Raw genomic sequence first — 25,782 nt, forward strand, 5'->3', positions numbered from 1 at the left:
AAAATATCATCTCTAGTTGCAAAGCATATTGCACATTACAGAGAGAAGCCATTTGTGAATTTCTAATAGGTTTTTCCAGAGTTTCCGACTCTAGATTTCTTTAAAAAAAATTTACCTTTCCTGTGCATAATAAATAAAAATGCAGCTTGTGTTTTGCTATTAAAACGACCACAAAATACCTTTAAAAATAGTTCTCTGACTTTGGGCGGGGGCAGGTGGGGAAGGTCCACAGGAACTGAACACTGGCACCAGACTCGCGCCCTCATGGGCCACTGCCGGCGGGAAGGTGACCCTGAGCCCTGCTCACACTGGCGGGCTGCCCCCACTGTCCCGGGAGCAGCCCCAGGACTGCCCTGCAGGGGAGGCCCCGGGGCGGGGGTGGACGTGGCTGATGGGAGAGGAAAGACGAGGTGGAAGCCACCGCCAGCCCTGCCTGGCGGCCAGCGCGGAACAGGAAGCGTCTGAGAAAAGAGCTGCGGAGCCCCCGGGAAGGAGGGCATGCCAGACAGTGCGACGGGGTTGCCCACACGCTGAGCTAAGAGCGGAGCCGGGGAAGGGGGTGGCCGGGCTCGGCCCTCCACGGCACGGCAGCGCGTGCCTAGCCAGGTCCGAGGCTGTCACCTGCAGACACCGCCCTGGGCACCGACAGAGAACGAGGGCTCCACGGGTGGCCGCCCCACAGTCCGGGCAGCCTCCATGCAGAAGCAGAAGCCGGAGCCGGGAGGCCTGCCCGGAAGAGGCGGCGACGGGAGCTGGATTTCTAAAGGCTCTGCACGGCTGGAGAGCTGGCTGTCACCTGTCCTCCAGGAAGGGGAGTTCCTGTCCCATCACCTACAGCAGCGAAACCGCCCTTCCCCATGGCCCCCCAAACACTGGCATTGTGTGGACCACAGTGAGGGAGACACCAGCTGCTCCCCAGGGGGCTCCCCGGCAAAGCCCTAGCAAGGGAAGGCCCCGACACGGGACAGAACAGCCAGAGGCCTGCGGAGCGAGGCCCAGCCAGAGGGGATCGCGGAGCGCTAGCTGTGTCACTGAACCGGGAGGGACCGGGATGGCACAGAGGGGACACTCGAGGGGCCTGCTTTCTTGCCCAAAGGGACCCATCCTGCCAAGCGGGTCGGGAAGGCCTCTCCTCGGTTTCTCCCGGAGAAAAGCTACGGGCGCTTCTGCCTGCAGGGCTGGATCTGAAAGGAGACACTTTGGTTTTACTGGGCCAGTGAGACTGTAAATTTTCTGTGCGGCCAATGAGACAGTGTTGCTAAATAGAATGCTTCTGAAATAAAGGAAAAAAATGGTAACACAGAAGCATTTGATTCTTTTACTTTAAAACAACTGGAGTAGTAAATGTTTAAAAGATGGTGGGGATACATTATTACTGAAAATTACCCTTTTAAAAGTGGAAGAACTGAATTCTACATCTTTTTAAAAACAGTAACTAATTTTCAAGAAGGAATACAATGTGTCCCTTTGGCTGATGACAGAGGTAAACAGACCACAGACCACCTGTGAGATCTCGCGCAGAGCCGTGAGCGAGCGCGGCGCGTGCCCGGCGGGGCCGGAGGCCGCAGCGGGGCCAGGCCAGGGGTCCGGGTCCGTCTCTGCCTGAGCGCGCAGCATGTGGTCAGAGAGATACAAAGAAGGAAGCGAGAAAGAAGGCGCTGCAGCACACATTTCTCCCTATAAATGCTTGCTTAAAATGTCAAGTTGAAAGGCAATGACTGGCCAAGAAGTTTCCAGAGTCCTGCTAACTAATACCCATCAGGCCCCCCTCCCTCTCACCATGGTCCCGCCGCAGAGCGGTACAGAACTCGCCTCTTGGAACCAAGGCAGGAGCTGTGACCCAAACCGAAGCCACGTAAGGCACTGACCCAAAGCCTGTATGACAGAGAAACGGCTCAAGGATGCTAGAAAGTCCTCTGATCACTCCTGCCCCCAACTGAATGGATTGGCACTAGACACAGGAAACAAAATTCTAATCCTCGGTCGGAACCGAGGGTCCTTGGTTAGTAAGTGAGGCAGACGGAAGCTCAGACAACCTTGGGGTTTTCTCTCCCTGAAAGACACACACCCTGGTTCTGGAACCAGGCGGGCTCCTCCAGCAAGTTCACATCAACGTGAAACACATCCACAAGGGCCACCAGCGAGCTCTCCAGAGCAACGTGACAACTGAAGAGACCGCCTGTTAGAATTCAGGCAACGCCATTATTTGTAAGCGGATAACTAATAATACTGAGATGGTTACTTGGCGTGCAACTGAATAACTAGGTTATTTCCCCTGTACGTAATCCCAAATCAGGGGTGGGTATCGGGGAGAGCCCAGCTGTCCAATGAGAGGCAGGATGACAAGGTGCAATCAACAGGGACGCCCAAGGACTTCCCTGCACCCACAGCCGGCTGCCAGCGAGGCGGCCGCCCGGGGGAAGCTGTGGAGGTCCGTCCAAAGCGGCCCGTCGGCTGCGCTGAGCGCCATCAGCACAGTCACCAGGAGCCGCCTTCCAGGGGCCTCCCCACTCCAAACTGTATCCATAAGAAAAACAGGGCATTTTATTGAACAGAAGAGAAACAGTGACGTGAGCAAGCCTCTGCTGGGCGCGGGCGCGGGCCGGGCGGCCCCCTTGGCCCGGGGCGGCCCGCGGCGTTCGGTCCGCCGTGTTTGGTCCGGTGCGACTGGCCCACGGGGCCGGGCGGTCAGATGAGGCCCACCATCTGGTCGATCTGCCGCATGTAGACGCTCTTCAGGGGCAGCGAGTACCTCCTCTCGTCAGGCACGCGACTGCACTGGGGAGAGAAAAGCGGTGGGGGACAATGGGGACTTCGCAGGAGAAACCGCGCTGAGCCTCAGGGCTGGGCTGGGTGGCCGGGCCCAGGTTTCTCAGCCGGGCGCCGGGACGTCTGGGGCTGTCCGGGCGCTGTGGGAGCGTTAGCAGCGTCCCCGGCCTCTGCCTCTCGGTGACCCCCAACCCCACCGCCTAATGTGGCCACTGAGATTGTCCCCAGACACTGCCCACTGTCCCCGAGGGCTGACGTCCCCCGTGCACAGAGGGGCCCGGCCTCCACCTTCCACGGACTGCGGCCGCGGTCCCTCGTCCGCCCCCGATGGGCGCGTTTGCTCTTAGGAAAAACTGGTTTTTCTGAGTTTATGGCTCTTCTCATCCACAACTAAAACCTAAAGGCTTAAGAGTGCTTTTAAAAAAAGTTATTTTTTTGGTAATCAAAGGCGTTTTTCCCTCTCCCCTCCAAGGAGAGCGAGTGTGAGAAACAAGCATGAATCTGGGACAGTCCCCACACACATGGTGACGGGCTCTTCCCCAAAGGACCCGCCCCCGCCGCTCCGAACGGACCGCGCCTGGGCCTGGGCCTTGTCCTCAGGAGCCACGCCCGACAGGCCCCTCAGCTGGCCAGGTGTCCCACCCGCACTCTTTCTGCCTGAGCACCTGGCCCGCTGCCCCCGGAGGCCCCTCCTGCCTCCACGACCCACTGAAAGGCCAGCTCCTCTGAGAAGCCCTCCTGACTTCCGGCAGCCTGCGGCCGGGCCCTCCTCCCAGGACCTGGGGGACTGGCGGGCGCCCCACTAGGCTGTGCCCTGTCCAGATGGGGCCCCTCAGCGCCCAAGCGCCGGGCCAATGTGGCAGCCGGCTCTACCACGTGAGCGTCGCCTTCTGGTCCACAGGGCACGACCTGAACCTGGGAGTCGCGGGACTTTGTGCTTTGGCCTCTCACTTTTGTTCACAGGCTGACAGCCAAGACCTCCGGGCGGACACAAAGGGGCAGGGCCTGGGGTAGCGGGCATCTCAGCCCCAAAAGGCTCTGCCGAGGGGAGATGGCATGCAACGCCTTTGGGACAACGAGGCCTCCTGTTCCAGCCGGTGTCCGGCCCGCTTCCCGGCCTCACTCCCAACCTCCCCCCGCACCTGAATTAGTTGCTGGGCAGCGGGGACCGTGGCGAGAGACGCTGGCCCCGCTTCCACATCTCCCCCGCGGTCTGCCGGGTGACCCGCCGGCCCAGGGTGCGGCCGGACCCCCATGGCCCTCTGGAGCGTCTACACGAAAGGTGCGGTGGCCAACGCCGCTTCCTGCTCCTGCTGGGGCGGTGCCGCCTCCCTTCCACCCGCCCTCCGGCCCACGTGCCCCCCAGTGCACCCTGCTCCAGCCAACGCGGTGACTCTGACACAGGTCCGCCGCCCTCTGGCGCCGGGCAGGTCGGAAGGAAGGAGGGCGAAGTGCACCCTCAGCTGGCTCGGTCCTGCGGGGGCTCCTGCCGAGGCTGCCCTCGGGCACCTCCCCCGCCCCCGCCCTTCCAGCTGCTGTGACCGCTGTCCCCACCGGCCCCTGCAGCTTGGAGTGACACAGCGCTGCTCCTGTGGCTCCCCACCCCTGACGCCGCCAGCGTGCCTTCCTCCGCACACGAGCCGCCCTGGACAGAGCGGGAGCAACTCACGTTGGAGCTGGAGTTGATGACCTTCGCATCGTGGGACTTGGGCCTGTGCGCGGGCTTCCCCGCGGGGCCCCGCCCGCCCTCCTCAGGGAAGAGCCCCTTCCACGGCGGTTCCCGGATGTGCTCGTCCACAGACATGATGTGCCCCTCCGTTGTGAACATGTACCTCGTCCCGGACCTGTGCACTGGGTTCTCCTCATCGAAGAGCTAGTGGGGAGAAAAGAGAAGAAAGGTGTAACTGGCGACCTCGGTGCCGGGGGACCTGGCTCCCGGGCGCAGCCCCTGGGCTCTGCAGTGACAGACGCGGGGAGGCATCAGCGAACAACTGCGGTTCCCAACTTGGCTGCGAGCCCGAACCACCAACTTTGCTTTGACTCGGGTGCCCCCGCACCCTGGCTGAGTCACAGGGTTCGGGGCGAGACACAAACCCGGGCGGTGGGCGGAAGCCCTGGGCTTCCTGCTGGGTCCAGAACTGCCCGCCCCCCCCCCCGGCCCCCGCACTGTCAGATGCGGAGGGAGGAGGCAGGTGGCCTGTCCTTGGCACCCGCAGCTCGCGGGCCACCGCCCCGCGCATCCATGTGCCTGGGTGGGACCAGGCTCTGGGGACACAGGGTGCCTGGGACGGTCCCTCCTCCAAGGGCTGGCGGGGAGGAAGCAGGGCTCCATAAAGGCCCAATGACTGGACGCTGGGACATCTCAGGTGGAAAGCACCTGGGAGTCTCCTCGAGTGCTTTACAAAAGAGGGAAAACGGGGTGCAGCGCCATCCGCCATGCCTGCGTGGCAAGTGGGGGAGGGCAGGCTGGGCCCCGCTTCTGCCAACCCTGGGTCCTTCCCCCAGACCCTAGGGGCCTCCTGCGCTCCCTGCAGGCCCACACTGCAGACAGCCCCACAGCGCGGCTGCCGCACGGGGTGCAGCCTGGCCCTGGTCAGCCTGTGCCGCCACTGGGGACCCAGTGAGAGGGGACCCGGCAGGTGGCATCTGGGAGCAGGACACTGGCTAGACCACATGGCTGCTGGGAGGCACGCCTCCTCGGCGGCCTCCTGTGGAAAGTGGCACTGAAGCATGGGACTGGCACGTCCAGCCCCAGCTTTGCCCGTCACGAGCCCACTGTTGGAACGGCAGGCCCTGCGCCTGCGGAACGGGACGCAGCAGGGCTGTGAGGGCGGGCCCGGCTGGCTCAGCACCCCCCCGGAGCCGCCCATCGGGGGACCACGGCCCCTCGGTCTCCGTGACGCAGCGCCCGCTCTCGTCCACTGCGCTGTCCCCACCAGGAAGTCCCGCCCCTCCGGGCCTTTGTATGGAGCCAACCGTGCACAGGTGCACCAACGCCACGCGTGCCTGTCGCAGAGTGCAAGGCGGGGAGAGCGCTCGAGAAGGGGTCAGCACCGGGGTTTAAGCCTCGGCCCTGCCCGTCGCCTGGCGATGATGCTCAGGCAGGCCCCCCGACGTGTCTGTGCAGCCCCCACCACGGACACTGACTGGGAGCTCTACGTGACTACGAGCCCCGCGGCTCCTTCTAGGTGCAGACTCTCTGTCTCTCCGCACACGCGAGAACGTGCGCGGGGCCGGAGAGTCAGCCCGGCCGCAGATCTCTGCCCAGATCACACCGTGAGGAGGAGGACAGACGCCACACTCTTCCCGGAGAAGCCCCCCAACCACCTCACTATGTGGGCCCTCCGTGGGCCGTGGCCACGCTTCGCACTGTTTGCAAGCTCATGTCTCTGCTTGACAGAGCCTCCCCAATGCCGAGGTTCCAGGCCACGGGGAGCAGGGCCAACCGCTTCGGGTGGCCGGGGGACCTCACGACACACATACCAGGTACAAGTACTTGCAGGTCTCGCTGAGGAAGAAGCTCTCCATCCGGTCCTCCTTGGACTTGTCGATGACGTGGTGCAGCGTGGCATACCCGCACCTGTGGAGGGCGCCCCGGTCAGTGCCGCCTCAGCCCCGTCGCGGCCACGCCCTCACTGACGGGGCAGGGAGGCCTAGTGACGGAGGGGTGACCGCACTGCCCATGCCATGCGACAAACACATTGTGCTGGGTTCAGGGGCTGTCTGTCTTTAGCCGGACTGTCTGCAAGTCACTCACAAGTGGCCTAGGCAGCCGAGTCCCCGGGTTAATTGTAGGGAAAGGGCGGTGGGGTGCTGGCCGGGGTTTGCCGCAAGCATAGCAGGCCGCCGGGAAAACGGCCGGCTGCCACGTGGGAGGCCTGGGTTACACGTTCTTGTCCTAATGTTTATGGAACTGACGTGTCATTTGGATAGCCTATGACAGTTTCTTTTTAATTAAAAAATACTTATGACATACTACCTAGGTGAAAAAAGGTCACAAAATTGAAATAGGGTTTTTTATACATACATAGATACACACATTAAGGATACACACAGTTCCCCTGGCTGGTGTGGCTCAGTGGATTGAGCGCCAGCCTGCGAACTGAAAGGTCACTGGTTCGATTCACAGTCAGGGCACAGGCCTGGGTTGCGGGCCAGGTCCCCAGTTGGGGGTGCGCAAGAGGCAACCACACACTGATGTTTCTCTCCCTCTCTTTCTCTTTCCCTTCTCCTCTGTCTAAAAATAAATAAATCAAATCATAAAATGCAGTAGGGTTAAAAACAAAAAATACAAAGTCTGCTGGAACCTTACAAACAAAAATGGTGAGAAAATAAAAAGCCATTCCTGCTATAATGGACAGGCTCTATTACATAAAAAGGAAGCAATTTCCCTATAAAATTAACCTTAATGACCCGTCCTATAAATTAAAATGCTGGAGCGAATGAATAGCATTTCCCCAGAACAGCTGAAAGTGCATCCAGAGGGGCCGCCAGAGGCGGGGCTGGCGGGCGCACCTGACCCTCGTGTGCTTCTCCAGGCTCTGCAGGATGTCCATGCCCACGTGGAGGTAGAAGGGGTTCTTGGTCGCCTGGAGGGAACAGGAGAGCGTGTGACCCGCAAGCCCTGAGGACATGCTGGCAGCAGACCTCGCAGGCACTGTGGGCATTTGGAGCCGAAGGGCCACCGGCCAAAGGGAGGCAGCGTGCTGGGGCAGAATGCACCGGGGAGGTGCACTTCACCCACTGGGACTCCCAGAGCCGGGGCTCCCGCTTGCTTCCTGCTTAGCGCCAGCGCGCAGCAGCGAAAGCAGAGACCTCAGGCAGCTGCGGCTGGACGCGGGCTCGGGGGAGGCTGCCGAGGCCAGGCCGCGAGCAGGCAGCTGTGCCCTGGTCCTAGGAAAACAGCGACCACGAGGGCGACGCTGAAAATGGGAAGCAGCGCAGACAGAAATAGCGAGAAACCCCAGGCAGCTCTCCCTCTCTGGAGAGGCCCCCTCGCCCAGGAGCACGAGGGCCCCCGCCAGTTTCCCTGGGCTTCTCCGCTTTGCATCGAGAAGCCGAAGAGCGGGGCTCAGCATTAGGACGTTCCCCACTGAGCCTGGGCCCCAGCACCGAGGCCGCTGCCAAGCACACGCCGGTCACTGGGGCCGGCCCCGCAGGTGCTGTTCTGGGCGCACCGGCTGCACTGCACGCCGCCAGCGCCCCACGCAGTGTGCAACGGGAGGTTCTATGTGTGTGCATGTGTGGCAGGCGAGGGACAAACACCAGCCCGTGACTGCGGGGGAGGAGACCTCGCAGGGAGCGGCAGTCCCTCCGGCACGGGAGCCACTGCACCAAGGACGAACACTCCGTGCTCTCAGCATTGAACAAGGACAGGCGTTCAGACATTTCCCTGACTTTCCCTGACCAGCAAGAAAAAGAACTGTTTTGTCTGAATAATTATTGCAGAGACCGGGTCCCACAGCACACAAACTGCACCCCCAGAAAGAGTGTTTGGCCAGATCAGTTTGGAAAACGCTAGGCACCGAATCGACCTTGATTATCCAAGGACGTGAGAAGGAGCCCTATGGTGAAGACACGGCTCGGCTCGCAGAATGGCAGCTTAGCGCCGTCGTATGACGGCAGACACAGCCCTGGTCCCGTGGAACCGCGAGTGGTGCCACCACGGAACACTGCAGCCCTGCACCGACCAGCAGGTGTGAGCCGAGGGCCCGCTGCCCGGCCGCCCCCACGCTGGACCCCGCAGGCCGGGCGGCGCAGCACCTGGTAGAGCAGGTACGTGGACTCCACCAGCTCGGGCCGCAGAGGGTAGAAGAGCACGTCGGGCGCCTGCAGCTGCCAGTTGTACCTCTCAGGCAGCGCCCCGTACCGCTTCCAGATGGCGTAGTAGAAGGCGTGCAGGCAGATGGCGTCTTCTACGTCTCCCATCAGCACCTGCGGGCGGACACAGGGCACCAGGCTCAGGCGCTCTTCCCACGGTGGCAAGACGTGACACGGAGGCCGCGGGCCCTCCACCACCCACCCCGGGTTGGACACAAGACCAACCCCAAAAGCAGCAACTTGGAGCCACACAGCGCTCGCTATGGGGCCCTCAGGGCCAGGTGGGCAAGAACAGCATAGGTCAGGGGTTGCTGAGCTCAGAACAAGAGACAGCTGAGTAAGGGGACATCCAAAAAGACACGCGGTCACTTTTCAGGCGTGGCTACGTGTTTATCTACAGCCCGGATCAACACTCTGGCAACTAGCGGCACAAACAGAATCACTGAGACGGACTGTGGCCTGGACCTCCCAGGTCCGAAGGGACGGGGGTGCGCGGGGTCCGGAAAAGCAAGGCCCTCCCCTCGGGGCGCGATGGGGCGCCAGTACCTGCAGCCCGGGGAAGAAGGCCTGCAGGGAGTCGATCCACGTGTTCATCAGCTGCCCGCTGAACATGTTCACGTTGACATAGAGCGGCGGGTCTCCTTCTCCCTCGTTACAGGCTTCCCGGCTACGGGCCCAAGCAGAGCGGTCAGGGTGAGGGGAGGGACCTCCGGCGGCCCGGCTCTGCCCCGCAGCGGCCCTGGGTAGTTTGACTTAAGTGACATCAACATCAGCCTTCCTCCCTCCCCTTCTTTTACGCCCTTGGCGACGGGAGCCCGCACCTGTCGGTCCTAGAGTCTCGCGCCAGGGCACACCTGCGGCAGCACCGAAGCTGCAGCTCAGCCTTGGGATGGGTCAGACCTCGCTCTGCTCGCAGAAGGCGCCCTTAGGCCCTGACGCTCGGGTCTAAGAACAGGGCCACGTCCGTCTGGAACGTGGCGCAAGGCCAGGGTCTACGCGGGATTTGGCCTGAGTGGGGAGCCTGGTTATTTCTGCAGAGAAAAGGAGCCTCTCGTCTAACGGCCCCACGCCACGGGCCGCAGGAGCGCATCAGAGCTAGACGCTCAAGGGACTGCCACCAACTCTGCTGGGGGCTTTCAAAAGCCAGAACGCCAGCTCCGGCCAAGCAGCCGTGAGTGGAGCGCAGCCCCTGCAGAGGGGAGCCCACGACGGCCGACGTGGGACTGGGTCCAGGAAAGGCCCTGCCGCGCAGGCAGCCCCGGGGCCGGGACGGGCCGGCCCCGAGAGAGGGGGCACCCAGGTGGCCGTCACACTGCAGCGTGACGGAGGGGCAGCAAACGGTGCCGTTTTGTGGCACACGGAAGGGAGAAGCGTGGCCACTATCCTGCTCCCACCGGGCACGCAGGCCGGTCCTGACAATTCTTTGGAAAGTGAAAGACATGAAGTCTTCGTCCTGTTCCATCTGCAATGAACGCCCCGATAAACAGGGGCACCTGTCACTCCGCCAGGCAGCTAGGCTCCAGGACAGTCCCCAGGGGCCCCACCTCCCTGCCGTCGCGCCGGGGCGGCCCCTCCCGCGCGGTGCCAGGCCGGTCTGGGCCGCCGGTTTGCCACTCTGAGGTCAGGTCGTGAAAGCATGTGGCCTCCTTTTGGGCCTCCTTCCTCCTCAGCAGGATGCACCCGTGAGCTGCTGACGAACAGCTCCGAGGGACCGAGGCCTCCGGCTGACAGCCAGCGGGGGCTGGCGCTTGACGGAGCTTGGAAGTGGGCCCCCCAGCCCCGACTGGACCGTGACAAGGCCATGGCCCCCATGAGAGCTTGGGGGCCACCTCGTGAAGCCCTGGTCAGCTCAGCCGCTCCGGCTCCTGACCCTCGGACGCCGTGTGGGACGCTGCCTGCTGCCGTGAGCACTGGGTTTCAGGCGGTTCGTTATGCAGGAGCAGCGGGCGGCTAATACACCTCTTCGCCCCCAAGTGGCTGACAAACAACGGGCGCGGGCAGAGGACGTACCCCCTCCGTAAGTAGTTCTGGATGCTCTGGTAGGCAGCGTTGAACATGTCGAGGTCTTCCTGCTCTCCAAAGAGGATGTAGGATTTCAAGAGGTACTCGTAGAAGGAGTCCAGTCCGGCTCCCAGGCCGCTCTGCTTCCCGACCCAGTGGCCTGTCTGGATGTTGACCACATTGCCTGTGGGGACAAACAGAGACTGTCAGGCCCCAGCTTGGGGGCGGGGGCGGGCGCAGCCTGCTTCTGGGGTCCTGGTGCCTCAGCCCTTGGCAGTCAGAGAGAGAAGGACAGCTGGCCCCCGCTGAGGCCAGTCCTAACAGCAGCCTGGTCAGCCGGGGGCCTTTCCGAATACACGGGGTTCCGTGCGGACTCAGATGCGGGGGAAACACCGCATGCCAGAGCCAAACAGGGCGGGCGCGTCGCTTCTCCAGACGGACGGCCCGTTTCAAAAGCCAGAAGTGTACGCAGCTGTTGGCGCAGGTCTGCCACTCCTGGGGACTCACCCTCAGAACACTTTTAAGGGAAAGTGTTGCTGTGGTTCATCAGGGAATTACAGATCATATAATTTACATTATCTGTAGAATGGAAAAAAAGGGAAAAAAACAAATAATCTAAGGGTCCGACATCAGAAGGAGAGCTGATGGACTACTGGGTGGATTTTAAAGACAGTCACTTTGATGGCTCTGGCTGGTGGGGCTCAGTGGACTGAGCACTGGCCTGTGAACCAAAGGGTCGCCGGTTCGATTCCCAGCCAGGGCACAGGCGGGGGTTGCAGTCCAGGCCCCCAGTAGGGGGCATGTGAGAGGCAGCCACACATGGGTGTTTCTCTCCCTCTCTTTCTCCCCCCCTTTCCTCTGTCTAAAACCAATCAATGAATCAATCTTTTAAATAGGAGTTGTATTAAAAAAAAAAAAAAGGCAGCCACTTTGAAAACAAGGTACCCATGACTTGCCAGCTGGGAGGCAGAATAAAAACGTTTGTTTACACTACAGCTTGAAAGTCCGTGAAAGCCGCAGTGACGCAGGTCACTGTCCGGTGACGTGGGGTGACAGGCGGGGTGGCGTTTTTGTTTCTGCTGGCGTTAACTGCGACTAACTTGTAAATCAGTCTAAGAATGTGAGGTGTAATCACAAATCACTGTTTAGAAGTGGAGCCATACGGCCCCACGACAATCAAGTCGCTTCCCAATGACAAAAATGCATTTCTCAATGTCCAACAGCGACATGAGGGGGAACCCGTTTTTAAATCACACCCCGCGTCAGCGAAACGCTGAAGACCACCAACGCTGAAGGGCGACCCCACGGGGATCCGGCGCTCCTGATCCCTTCTTCCTGCTTTTATCTATTTGGAAATTTTTGCAATTAAAAATAAAAATACCTTGGCCTAACATTCTCAAGGGAAAAGTAAACCCACCTAATGCAGGTTTAATCCGAGCTTTCAACCTACAGGTGACGCTGAACGTGGGCCTTTGGGGGCTGGCCCTGCCGTGCGATCGAAATCCACACCCACTGCTGACAGCCCACCGCAAACCTTGGCGAGGTCCAGGCGCCACATATTCTGTGCCTGTCCTGTATACTGTATTCTTAGGGTTAAGTAAACTAGAGAAAAAAGTTGCTATGAAAATCATAAGCGAGAGCAATTTTATGTGTAGTTTTCACTGCCCAGCCCTGCGTCTGAGCGGGCACGCTGCTCAGGCCGACCGGCCGGCCGCCGGCCTGGACTCCCCGACAGGACGTGCAAGCGTCCTGTGTAGAACCTGGCATCAGAGCGGCAGAGCCTGCCTCACGGCGCTTCCTTTCACAGCATTTTCGGGGACAATGGCTTTGGGGTGGCATCTGCCGAGGAGCAGGTCGGAGGGGGTCTCAGAGGGCAGCAGCGTCCTCTGCCGGCCGAGCCTCACGGCCGGGCGCTACGCAGAGGCGGCAGGGAGGGGCCGGACAGGGCGCACGCTGAGGGCCAGCCTCCAGCTCGGATTCAGAGGCCCGAGGAGGCAGGCGTGGGGAGGAGGGGGGCGCCCGAGAGAAGAGGGAAGGACACAGGCCCATGCTCGCAGTCCCCACAGCCGGGGCAGGTGCCCCGTACCTAACAAGCCGGTGTCATTGCTCCGGAGGTTCCAAAGGGCTTTCACGGCGCGTCTGGCCACCCACTCGAAGGTGGAGTCCCCCAGCAGCCGGCTCAGGATCCCAAACTCCACCAGGAGGGAGCCAGCGCCCGCTGTGCACGTCTCGTTATTGCTGTCGGGAGGCACGCCCGTCTTCAGGTTCACCTGGGGACAGGAAGAGACACTCACGCAGGCCCGGCTGGAGGACCATGGGGCCAGGGGGGCGGGGCCAGGCTGCACCACTGAACGGAGGGCCACACCCACTGCAGTGGGTCGGCTCGCGGCCTCCCCAGAAGCAGGAGGGTTTCAGATATACACACAAGGCAATGAGGACGCCGGGGCCTCGGCTTACGCGTAAGAGCAGGCCTTAGGGAGTCATGGGAGGGCTGTCTGCTAGTCCCCCCCCCCAGTTCTCCTCGTGGTCATGCAGTGCCCGGTCTGGCGTGAGACCAGGCGGCTGGGATCCCGTGCGCATGCGGAGTGGGCTGTGAGCTCACTCCTGCGGGGAGAATGTAAATGAACCGCAGGCTGGAGGGGAGGACAGTGGTCCGCGACAGACTGCTCATCCCTCGGGCGCTGTGGCCGCCCCAGAGGCCGGCTCGGGTCCCCGAGGAGTCTGCGTGCGGCCAGCCAGCTGCCACAGGAGGGCACCTCACTCCAGATCCTGCCCTTAAGTTGGCAGCTAACTGGCCCGTCTGTGCAGGCTGAACTGGGAAGATCCGCAGGAAGGACAGTCACCGAGCTCCCACAACACCCACGGGAGGGTCTCGGGGAAACGTGCCCCAGCTGGAGATGAAGACAAACCCCCAGACTATTCTGCAGCAGGGACAGAAATCCCCCAGGCGACCCGACAGTGCGGAGCATGGGAACGCAACTCCTTCCTTAACGAGGATTATGATATCAGGTGTGTCCCTGAACGCCCAGCACACAGTAGGTGCTCAGCACATGCCAAAAGGACTGAAAAACGTTTACATCATCTCTAGGGCCAAACTCTCTCAGACACAGCTTTCCTCTTGCATACCAGCCCCCTCCTCGCCCCACATAAGCCAGTCAGCACAGACCCCCGCGCAGGACGGCGGTGGACCAGGGGCCCTGTGCTTACCCGGGGGTAGGGGATCCCCGTCTTGGTGTTCTCAAAGGCAGGGAGCAGCCGCACGGCCAGGTCGTGAGCCATGTGCAGCAGCTCGTTGTCGTAGTCCTCGATGGTCATGTCCCCGAAGGGCTGCTTGGAGTCCGTTATTATTCTGTGGGCGGAAAGGAGGCTCCCCAGGACCCTGGTGACAGAGGGGCACAGAGACAAGGGAAGCAGGTTGGCCGGGCATGCGCACAGGCCGGGTCAGAAAGACACAAGCAGCCTCAATCTGCGTGACTCCGAGCGGCTTGGAATCAGGAGGGCTGGACCTTGGTTTCCTGAAGCTCCCCAGTAAGAAGAGCCCGTGTCTAGTTCACCACGTTACCGAGAGGAAGAGAGGCATTGCGCCAACGACCCCACGCGAAGTGACAGCTGAGGTCTGTCCCCTGACCCCCTCATCCGAAGTGGGGGCTCCAACTGCGCCCAGAATAAACACTGCCTTTTCTTTCTGATGATCGCTCTGGGCTTCTCTTGCTTGGGGAAAACGCTTAGCGTTAGGAGAAACAAAATAGGGCGTGGTGGCAAATACTAAGTAACTTCTGGTTTTGGCCGCCAAGCAGCTGATGGGGAAGAGGCCCGGTGAGGAAGAGGAGGTGATGACCCGCTCGGAGCGGGGGTCCTGTCCCCAAAAGGTGGTGAACGATCTGACCTGGGCTGTGACAAGCTTTCATAATTTTAATTTCAAATAAATGGTACCTCTGGAACATTATGAAGTCAGACAATTTTCAAAAATAAAATTAAAAAAAAAAATCACAATATATCAAGCTAAAGAGGCAAGATACCAACCCGGGAACGGAACGCACGCCCAGTCCCTCAGGGGCGCACGCGGGGAGACGCGCCCTGGGCGGCCAGCGGTCCTCTGCGGTGGCAGCAGAGGAGGACTCTCACTTCCTGCCGGACCTTGCAGGGGTTTTCTTGGGACACAGTGAAGGGAGGAAGTGAAGCCAGACTTACATTAAGGGAACATTTTCTGTTCAGACCAAAATGTAATTGCTCTGAAATGTCAATTGTTGCGGGTTTGACAAACGCAAGAAACAAAGGCACAAAGTGGCCAGAGTGCCACACGTCCCCATGGGCCCCGGCCTCGATCTCGCAGCTGGGGGACCTGCATGGGGGTCCCTGGCCTCACACGCACACAGGGGGCCTCTGTCACCTTATGGGCTATGTTACCTTATTGTGGCCTCAAAGACTTGGACGGTGGAATCTTTGTCAAATGAAACTGTGTTGATCACTAACTTGACTGCTTTCTGGAACTCGGATGAATTTCCCATTATCTTTAAAAAGAGGAACACAAACCATTACAACAGCCTGGAACGAAATGGACGCGGAAGGGTTGCGGGGGCTGGGCCATGTCTCCTAGCATCTGCGTGGGGTACAGAAGCCCAGCCAGGCCTTAGACTATCGGCAGGGACACATGGCAAGCCACTTCCTCCAGCTCCACAGCCACACCTGCAAATGGCAAAACCGTGGACGCGATTCGTCCTAAGACCCCCGCAGCTTCCCCTTCCGCTCTCCCTCACACAGGCGTTAGCGGTCCTCGAGTTCTGGAAATCGCAACATTGAAGAAACAAAACTCGAGTTCTGGAAATCGCAACATTGAAGAAACAAAACTCGAGTTCTGGAAATCGCAACATTGAAGAAACAAAAATACCACCTCCTTGCTGCTCCTCAGATAAACGGGCAGCTTGGGTGCTTGGCTCCCGGGAGACTAAACATCTGGAAAATGGTCCAGATGTCTGAACGCTTGGAGAAATACAACTGTTATCTTTCAGAGCACAGCATAAAACCAGGGACGCTGGAAACAAACAGAACAGCAATCCGCGCGGTCCCTTTAGGAATGTGCCCTACAGCCTGGTTCCTGTTTGGGGGGCGTGGCCGTGACACCCTGCCAAGCGCTCTCTCCTCTGTGGAACGCAAACTGGGCACCAACGTTTTCAGATTAACCTGAGCGGAAAAGCTTTTGTGCTGTCCAAAGTTTTACAGCGTCGTAAGGATACACACACCGGGAGGACGCGTCACTTACTCAGACCCTCTCTCTTTCACGTCTGCCCTGGTTCCTAGCGCGTCCTGGTTGGGGGCATCTCCCCTCACTTTTACTTCCCTGGACCTCGCAGAGCAAGTACAGGCAGCTCCTTTCTGGCCTGAAAGCTCTTTCCTTTTAAAAGACCACGTGACCGCGCTGCAGGCCGCACCGCAGGCCGGCAGATTGCTGTCTTCGAGGGGCTCTGCTCTGCGTCTGGCAGGGCAGTGTGCACGACACACGTGCGGGAGCCAGTTTGAAATGTTACCAAAGAAAAGGAAAACCTCAACAGAAGTAGCCCCTGAAAAACAAGCCTAAAGTGTGAACACAGCAAAGGCCGGATGTTGTACAATGGAAACCACAGAGAGGGTCTGTTCCTCCCAGATGTGCACTGGTGCCAACATCTGCCAATGCCACGGCTACCGGGCTGGTCTCGGGTTGAGTGGAAGGCGGAGGAGGAGGCCACGAGGGCAGCTTGGTGCCACAGTTCACTGCCATCGTCAGCGCGGACAGCAGGGCGGACACCCTTGAGCAGGCTCCGAGCGCTGGTTGCGCCCAAGGAGGGCAGCGGGTCTCTGCCCTGCGGGGCTTCTCGGAGCCTCTGAAGTGCTGGGGTGCGCGGTGGCTCTCCAACAGTGGGACAGACATGCAAACTTCCCCAGGTTCAGTTGAGGACAGAATTCTACTTTCAAGGATGCCCTGGAGTCTGTGTTGGGAAGCGCTGGATTGGCAGGAATTCGTTCTTGGAACACTTCGTACTTGCAGTGGGTGACAGAGATAAGGTCCTGAACTTGGTGAGCGAGGCAGGGGATGGCGGGGGAGAGACAGGTGGGGTGAGAGGGCCAGGCTCCCACAGCCGTGTGGGAGTCTGGGGACTTTGTGAAGCAATGCATGCGGCTGAGTCAGATTGTCACCTTCTGTGAGTCAGCTCTAACCGGGCCGCACACACCAGCCTCGGCACGTCTGGTTGCGGCGGGGGATGGTGGAGTTGGAGTCACAAACGCTGGAGGGGATCCTGGGAAGCCAAAGTGCTCTGCGTCCCCCGCTGGGCAGGCTCCCAGCCCTGATCCCCCATTAGACGGAGGGCCAAGCAGAATGCAGACTTCGCAAGGCCCTTTCCAAGTTCTGGAGCTTCTTTACAAGCTGCGCTGCACGCACCCATGCAAGCTTCGCCAGCGCTGTGCAACTCTGGCTCCTGACACTCGAACCTCTCGCCAGGAAAGCGAGGGGGTAAATTATTAAACGCAGGACCGGGGCCTGCACCACATTTTCTAATGGCAAAGGCAGGCTGGACAATGGAGGGGAAAGATGTGACAACTGCCTGGGGCACAGTCCCCTGGGAGCTGTGTTCAGTCAGGGGGTCAGGAGACCAAGCACCCCTCCTGCCTGACCACGAGCACCTGCCACAGGGCCAGCTGCTTCCCACCCGCTCAGCGACTCTGGTCAAAGGTCACTCGCTCCCCAGAGCCGACTGGGTGAAGGCAGTACCCGAGGCGGGGCCCAGCATGTGGCGCCCCCAGAAGTCAAAACAGCGCGGCACAGGGCCGCACGGGGCTCCCACACTCGCGGGGCCCAGGAGCTGACAATGTGTTCTTGTCTGCTGCTCCAAAACACCTCTCCTGCCATCCCAGTTCACAATCGCTGTGAACTGGAACGAAATGGGTCCTGGCTGGTGTGGCTCCGTGGAGGGGGTGCTGGCCTGCACACCAAAGGGTTTCGGACCAGGTCCCCACTAGGGGGCATGTGAGAGGCAACCACTCATTGGTGTTTCCCTCTCTCTCTCCCCCTCCCTTCCCTTCTCTCTCAAAATAAATAAGATCTTAAAAAAGAAGAAAAAACTTCAATGAAATGCTCTTTTGATTCTTTGAGGGAATAAACTAGTGGGTAACTGGGAAAAAAAAGAGATTCCCCCCAAATCATCCCACTTTCCTGTTCATTTCTTAGGGGGATCACCTTCCCCTCATCTCTCCTCCGATGCTTTTCTTGCTCCAGGTATTAAGGTCAATGAGGGACACGAGTTTGAGAGCTAGGAGACCATTCTGAGTGTCAGGTTTGCTGGAACTCCCATCCTTGGGGAAACTAGGATTACCACACTCCAAAATAGCTTAATTAATTTAAAATAAAAACGAGGCTGGATACTTACTGCAAGTGTATCTAACGCATCAACCAGGGTCAGAGAGTAGTTCCCCAGGACGTCGTTGATGTTCAGATTGGAACTGAAAGAGAAACAAAGTAAAGTTCAACAAAGATGCTTTATTTTAAGAGAGGAAAAAAAAGACAGTAAAATACAACATCTCTCAGAAACTAAAACTGTGGCCGACTCTCCTTACGATTCGGGGGAGAATCAGGGTGGGGAAGGTCCTGCTCGCTCACAAGTCCAGCTTTTACAGTGTCTGCAAGTTGAACCAAGTCCCAGAACAGCCGAGACAACTTCTACCACGGGGGGAAGGAGACCCAACCGGAGCCGGCAGACGTGACAAGTCACCTGCCGCCTCTGGGACGCACCCTCATCGCCCCGAGTGATGTGTCTGCTCAGCGCCAGCAACCTGCGACTCTAAAACCAGTAGGAACGTGGGGCGGAAAGGGAGAGCCCTGCCCCACGCCTGCCCCACGAGCGCGCGACTGCGGACGTCGCCCACTCTGCCCCAAAGCGGCACGTCCTCCGGGGCGGGCGGCCTCCGTCCCCCTCCTCGGTCCTTGGGCTGGGGCAGTCCATGAGCTTCTTCATCCCGTGTGTCGCTACTGCCTCGCCCAGAGTCCCTTGGCCCCGTGGATTCTGGGATGGGCTGTAACAGGAGCCGCCACACACCTCCTGCTCCAGCCGCCTCCGCCCCCACCGACGGGCTCCGCCCCCACCGACGGGCTCCGCCCCCACCGACGGGCTCCGCCCCCACCGACGGGCTCCGCTCCCTGAAGCCACCGGAGACCAGGCCCAGGCCTGCAACCAGGGCGAGGCTGCTCTGGCACTCTGGTGGGTCTCCTCCGTAACACTGACTGTGACAATGACAACAGCTCGGGCACCCCGGAAGGGCAGGGAGGGAGAAGCAGTGAATGTCATCTGGGCAGCCCGACAAGTTCTGGGGCGGGGGGTGGGGGTGGGGGTGGGGGTCAGGGATCCTCTCCCCACAACCCAGGGCTACCGCAGGATCGCAAAAAGCTGAGAAGGGGAGAAATACGAGGGCATTCACAGGCCAGAGTGACAGCCCCAGTTTTAGGGTCGTCGGTATTCTGGCATCTTCCGTCAACCCTGGACCACTCTCTCTGCCCCTTGGGATGCTCTAGTGTGTCCTTGTCCCGCTGTCTTGGCTGGACTGATGGCCTTACAGGGAGCACGTGGCAGCTCGACATGGCAGGCGCCTCTTACCTTCCGGGGCCTCCTGGTCGTTTTATGCTGTTATGCCCCTTAATCTGGGACAAAGCCTAAAGAGCAACATTTTAGGTCCATTTTTTAAAAAACAAACTATGTAGAAGGCTCCAGAATGGGGGCTGTCTTGTGTCTCACAAGCCATGAAGGCACAGGGCTGAAAAAGCTCCCTTCCTGCCTCTTCTGTTTGTCCATTCTTTTTTTTTTTAAAGATTTTATTTATTTATTTTTAGAGAGAGAAGAGGAGGGAAGAAGAAAGAGAGGGAGAAAAACATCAATGTACAGTTGCCTTGTGCGCCCCCTACTGGGGCCCTGGCCTGCAACCCAGGCCTGTGCGCGACTGGGAATGGAATCGGCGACCCTTTGGTTCGCAGGCCTTTGGTTTGCAGGCTGGCGCTCAGTCCACTGGGCCACACCAGCCAGGGCTGTGCATTCTTTCTAAGTAAATGTATGGAACTGCAGAAGGCCCTCTGCAGACGAGAGCTCTGGGCTGGAGTGAGCGCCGCGAGGGTGCTGCCGCCAGAAGGCGCGCAGGAGCTGTGGGAGCTGGAGGAGGGCACAGTAGGCAGGGGCAGCCTCACACTCCGCCCGGCCGACTCCAGGCTCTGCTGGGCGTCCACACTGAACCACAGGGCCCTGCTGCTCAGAAAGAAGAAGAGGCCTCCACCCACCCACCCAGCGAAAACAGCTCTCCCACCAGCGAGCACCCAAGCCGGACAGTGAGCCGATTGCAGGGGCTGCCCGCGCCGCCTGCACAGCCGTGGGGGGCGTTACGAAGCAGGATCGCTGCGCCCCTTCCCACGTTTCACTGCGCCTTTCCTCTCGGGCTATAGCTAAAAGGGGCCCAATTTTAAAATGCCTTTCGATGCAATGCCCGAGCAGTGGCCAACAATGAATGACTGCACGCGCCGCCGTGGCAAACGCACTCGTGGCCTCACTCAGTCAGGCGGATCCGCTCGAAGAGCCCAGGTGGTCATTAAAGCACTCGTACCTCTTTTCTGTCCAGTAATTGCTCTACACGCTTTCAAAATGTGCCCAAGTGGAAAAAAGAATAACAGGGAGGGGAATGAAGAAACAAGTAGGCTCCATAAAACCCTCTTGGCCTAAACCACCAAAGTATCCTGAGTCCACTTATGCCCAACCACAGCGTTGGTGAGACCGCGCACTCGCTCTGCATAGAGCCTCCCGAGCAGCGGCCGGCCTGACTCGATCCCGTCTAAGTGCTGTGGGTCCAGAGATCCACCTCCTAGGGCAGGGCTGGGCCCCGAGGCCCACGCCACGCTGGCTGGCCACACCGCGGCGACGCCGACCCAGCCCCCCACTTCACGACCCTCTCCCGCTATGAACCGTTCAGGGCTTCTCACCCCAAAACAGAGACCACGCAAGAGACTATGGCCTTTGATGGAAAATTTTTTGATCACATTGTTAATGAAATCAAATGTGTGTAAAAACATTTCCCATGTGCACTTAACCCGTACCAGCAGCTCAGAAGTCTGTCTGGTGCTGGGCGGGCACAGAGGGGACCCGAGGAACAGTCCTGTGCTCAAGAGACAGGTGGCCTGGGGAAACGGGCCACGGGAAGGAGGCGTGGAAGCTGGGGTGGCAGCTCAAAGGGGAGGAGTCCGAAGGAGGACGGAGTCGGTCAAGGAAAACCACCTTCAAACAGGTCAACTGGGCCGCGAGGACGACTTGGCCTGACCTGGAGGGAGGACAGGATCCGAGAAAGCGCGAGGAATGTGGACGAGACCCTCTCGGGCCAGGGGTGCCCAGGAACGACTTGGTTCAGGGGTTCGTTAGTTTGAGATTTGCTTTTTTGTTTGAATAGCAACAGGTTGGGAGAAAGCAAAGAAGAATCTCGTGCCCGATGCCTGAAGCATCACTATTCACAGGGTGGCAAAATTGTAATATCCAATTTACTTGAAGGAGCTTTGTGTTGTTTTTTTTTTGTTTTTCTATTTTTTGTTTTAGATTTTATTTATTTATTTTCCGATGGGGGTGGGGAGGGAGAAAGAGAGGGAGAGAAACATGAGTGATCGTTGCCTCTCGCACGCCTCCAGCCAGGGATCTGGCCGGCAACCCAGGCCTGTGCCGACAGGGAGCCGGACGGCGACCTTTCGGTTCTCAGGCAGGTGCTCAGTCAGCTGAGCCGCACCAGCCAGGGCTTGAAGGAGCTTTGAATTTGGACCCTCCAACCCAAACTGGGGATGTGAGAGGAAATGACTTTGCATAACAATCTGTAGCTGGACAGAAAGACTTGCTATTTTTAAAGAGTTCAGGTTATATTTACTTCATGTTAACCACTCACCCTACCACTAGTCAAATAAGATGGCGAGATAAGCCTTGAGAAAATGTGACTAGAAAAAAAAAACCACACACATGTTCAGCGGCCGTATTTTGGTTCTGGACCTTTTAAATAATATTCGAACAGCTCTGCCACTCTATGTTTTAAAAGGAACCCTAAGAATACATTTGACAGCAGTCATTGGAACACATTTGATTTTTTAAAGTAGCTGAAAGATTTCTGTCACAGGGTATTTATTTTGGAGAGCAGAACGCGCCCTGTTGTTTCAGAGCCAGAACGGCGAAGCTTAGCTAAACATTACTTGAAAATACTGAAGTCTGGGAGGAGTGCAGGTAGAGGAAGGGGCCTGAGCAAAGCCCACCTTGCCACTGTTCAGACAGGCCCAGTGGCAGGGGCGACTCAAGGCCCCCGTAGCCTGGGCTTTTTCACCTCCTCAAAGACGCCAACGCCAACCCAGATGCCACCGCCCTTACACGCCACCCTTCCTATGGCCTACGTGTCTCAAAGCGCCCTAACCTCACTCTACGCAGAATGGCTCTGCAGAGCGAAACCCAAACACTGGCGAGTGGGCCCCCCCTGAACCCAAGGCCTGTGCTGCCCAGGGCCCAACAAGCGAGCCGGCTGCCCGCTCCCCTGCCCGGCGAGGGGCTCCGGGTCTCCAGGGTTCTCGGACGCATTAGGGAACGCACAGAAATGTCACCAACTCACTCTCCAGACTGCGGGAGTGCCACCCGAGCGTGCTACACATCACAGGTCGTCATTAAACTTTGTCCTCAGGTCCCCGCCACAAAGGAAGGCAGAGAGAAAGTCTGTGACAGGCAAGAGGGTCCTTTTGAACGTGTCCTGTCCCTTCTTGTAACCCCATGAGCACAAGACAGAAAATACTAAACTCCAAAACATGCACACATGCTTTGATTTCAACTCTGCAGAGGACGCGTAGGCGCAGTGGCAGGGGCTGGTAGGAAGGCCAGTTAAAAATAGCTGTCTGGTGGCATTTAAGGCTTTCGTTTTCCAAATTTTAATTTTTCACAAAAAATTAAGATCAAAAGAAAATATATAGGTATAAAGTCCCATAGAGTTAAGCAAAAACAAATAACTCGTTAATTCTCACAATTTGGAAAGGCCCAGTACTTTTTTTCCTCCAAAATTTAATAAAGCTTTCCCTTAAAAAAAAAAAAAAGAAAGAAAATACATTTAAGTGTATAAAGACTGATAGAGAAAAGCGAGAAAAAGCTCATCAGTTGGTCCAATTTTGGAAAGGCCCAGTCCTTGGAAGTCAACCTGGGACGTGACCACGTGTCCCTGAAAATCATGCTCTCAAACTGCACCATAACATGTGGACTTGTAGAGAAACAAACTGTTTTAAAAACCCTTCAAGCCTCTTCAGGCTCCTTTTCAAACCTAAGGATCGGACTGGCTGCTTTTCACCAGGTGAGGAAAAACCTGTGCGGAAACGTCCAAAGGCACCCACAGGGCGTGGTCGCGAAGGACCGAGCAGCCCATCTCCTCAGCTCCCACCTCGGGGTGGGGGACCCGGAGGGAGGCAGGCAGTCACCTGTCTGGCCCAACAGGGTGAGTGACAAAGCACACCTTCCCTCCGGGGAGGAGGTCCTTAGCTGGGCGTGTCGTCCTCTTGGACTCTGAGGTCAACCGCGGTAGCCCCCGAAGCGCAGCCTTCACAAACAAGGCTGGTGGAAGGCGGAACTGGCCGGTGGAGCTGGGGACTTAGGGGACGGACACAGAGGGCAACGCGGCGACAGTCACCTCAGCGGCCAAGGAACCGCACCCTGAGTATCAGGACCCCAAACCTGGGCCAGATGGCCCCTCCCTGCTACCTAAGTATCTGCTGCCCAGCAAGCAGCCCCGTGATGAAGGAGAAAGGGTGTCGCTCCGCTCTACCTCAAACTCCCTGCGGGGCTCTGCGGAAGTCCCTGCCCGGGGTCAACTCCTGGATTTTTATATTTTTAGACAGAAGAGCCAGGGGTAGGGGTGGCTCCCGATAAGGGCTTATTTCGAAGCTGCGTTTACAAGAGATTTCATTTCACTCTATGTTCATCTGAAGACGGGCTCCAGATGGGAGCCCAAAGCCCCCCAAGTCACCTCTTGGCACTGCCACGGTCCCTTCCGGGCCCCGGGCCTCAGTTTCCCCATCCGTAAAAGGGGCTGCGCTGGACAGCCGTCCTGTAGTTCCTGATTCCGGGAGAATGAAGAAAGAGGACAGCCTCCGGCCCATCCAGGCGCCGCCAGCCCGGGGGGCCTCACGGGGACCCGCCGAGGCGGCGCGGGCGCCGGGCTTCCGGGGCACCGGCAGGCAGAGGGCGGCCCGGGCGCGGAGGGCTACTTACGGGTCTCCGCGGTCAGGCCCGCGGCCGCGGCAGTCGATGGGGTTGAGCTCGTCCTGCGGAAAGGCGTGCGCCATGTAGTTGTCGTAGCCGAAGACGAACATGCCCCGCGCCAGGTCGCGCATCTGGGCGCGCAGCTGCGGCGGGAAGGCGCCGCTGTAGCGCCGCTCGTACTCGTCCGGGCCGCGGCCCCGGCCGCCCAGGACGTCGCCCCAGTGCGCCGGGCCGCACACGCCCGGCCGGGGCCGCCGCGGCGCCCGCTGCCGCCCCGCCGCCGCCCCGGGCCCCGGCGGCTGCAGCCACGACGGCCCCGTCGGCCCCTCGGGCGTCCCGAGCCCAGGGGCGGGAGACGCGGGGCCGTCGGGGCCCGTCAGGCGCTGGAAGCCGAAGCTGAGAGGGAAGCGCTGGTAGAAGCCCATGCTGGGCCCCAGCCCGAAGACGAGCCACAGCGCACCGTGGAGGCCGAGTCGCAGGAGCAGCAGCCCCAGGACGAGCGCTCGCCATTGCATGGTCGCGCGGACGCCGCGGGCATCCTCCCAGCGCGCGGGGCCTCCCGCCGCCGCACCCGCGCCGCCCGCCGCCTCGCTTGCTTCCCCTTTAAGGAACTCCGGGCTGACGCACCAGGAACCGGCCCATTGTCTCCCGCCCCCGGGCCCTCCGGCCTGGCCCGCCAGGCCTCGCGTTCGCCCGCCCGGCCGCCCGGGATTGGCCCGGCCCCCCAGCCTCGAGGGGCGCGGCGCTCTGCCTCCCGCGCCATAGGCCGCCCGGACGTCCGCAAGCCCGCCCGCTCCGCCCTAGGCCACGCCCGGCAGGGCCACGCCCCCGCACTTGGCTCCACCCCTGGGCGGTCCGGAGTCCCGACGGGCTGGCGTGGCGAGTAGAGGCCGCTCAGGCTCCGGGCGACGGAACTTCCAGCCAATGGGAGCGCGGCACGGGAGCGCCCGCGGGTCGCGGAACACAGACGTGGCCCGGACCCGCCGGGCGGAGCCGGGACGGGCAGAGCCTCTCCAGCTGTAGGTCAGGGGTGGTGACAGTTAAAATACGTAGGGAAAGAGGAGGGACGGGGACACATCTGTGTAGAAGGAGCTACTTTGCATAGCGAGGGCAGAGGTTAAAAAATTTTTTTCAATTGCAGTTGACTTTTGATATTATTTTATGTTACTTCCAGGTGTACAGCATCAGGATGGTGTGGTTAGACAGTCATATACTTTATAAGGCGTCCCCGCCCCGATATTTCCATCTGACACCATACGTAGTTATTACAATATTGCCTGTATTTCCTATGCTCTACTTCACATGCCCGTATTTTGTATCTACCGGTTCCTATTTCTTAATCCCGTCACCTTTTCCCCCAGAAGGGCAGGGTTTTTAACTTGCCTGTTCATAATGGGGGCAGGATACTACCATTTAGCTCCAGATTGCGCACAATGGTATCCTGAATTGTGCTCTTTTAATTAGAACGCTCTAATTTGTAAGAAGCTCTCATATATTGTAAAATACATGTTCCCAGGTCCGGTCCCGGGCCAATCAAACTCCGACGGAGGCTCCTGGAAATATGTGTTAACAAGTGCTCTTGGGCGATTCTTGGCATCTGGCAATTTCAGGAAATACTGAGTTATGTTGTTGCCTTTGTCTCGAAATTCGGTCTCCAAACAGGAGCGGGGGGGCGGGGGCTGGAGGAGTCAAGACTGGTACCGCCCCCGAATGAGCGCTCCCAGATCCATGGCACCAGGGCCGCTCCCGCGCCTCCCACTTGCCCTTCTCTCTCCCGTGCACCGCCGCAGGAGCCCAGCCTTTGAGGCGTGGGCTAGATTCCCGATCAGATCACTCTACCCCTCACCCTGAAGGGCAGTGGCTTTTAGGTAAACATTCCACACAGGATTTTGTTTTCGTTTGTTGGCTGCCTTTGGTGATGTCTGCTAAGGTT

General features: G+C 59.3%; 1 protein-coding gene across 1 annotated transcript; it reads right to left on the bottom strand.

Moving 5' to 3' along the window:
* Window positions 1-2,621: 2,621 nt before the first annotated feature.
* On the bottom strand, window positions 2,622-24,431 carry EDEM1 (ER degradation enhancing alpha-mannosidase like protein 1). The gene is made up of 12 exons (XM_054594518.1): window positions 23,859-24,431; window positions 17,991-18,063; window positions 14,998-15,101; window positions 13,798-13,969; window positions 12,677-12,860; window positions 10,600-10,774; window positions 9,136-9,256; window positions 8,533-8,703; window positions 7,285-7,358; window positions 6,253-6,349; window positions 4,439-4,642; window positions 2,622-2,778 (listed from the first exon to the last, which is right to left on the bottom strand). Exons 1-12 carry the CDS (start codon window positions 24,362-24,364, stop codon window positions 2,689-2,691), a joined length of 1,971 nt encoding a protein of 656 aa, XP_054450493.1. The 5' UTR covers window positions 24,365-24,431; the 3' UTR covers window positions 2,622-2,688.
* Window positions 24,432-25,782: the final 1,351 nt, after the last annotated feature.

Source organism: Pteronotus mesoamericanus, unplaced genomic scaffold (genome assembly GCF_021234165.1).
Source record: "Pteronotus mesoamericanus isolate MK-2021 breed Mesoamerican mustached bat unplaced genomic scaffold, CSHL_Meso_final scaffold_533, whole genome shotgun sequence".
NCBI lineage: Eukaryota > Metazoa > Chordata > Mammalia > Chiroptera > Mormoopidae > Pteronotus > Pteronotus mesoamericanus.

Coding starts and splice junctions, on each gene's coding strand:
- EDEM1 (XM_054594518.1), bottom strand. CDS start 24,364: ATGCAATGGCGAGCGCTCGTCCTGGGGCTGCTGCTCCTGCGACTCGGC. Junction 7,359..8,532: donor CCACGTACCTGCTCTACCAG/GTGCTGCGCCGC, acceptor TGTTCCCTCCAG/GCGACCAAGAACCCCTTCTA. Junction 2,779..4,438: donor TCATCAACTCCAGCTCCAAC/GTGAGTTGCTCC, acceptor TTCTCTCCCCAG/TGCAGTCGCGTGCCTGACGA.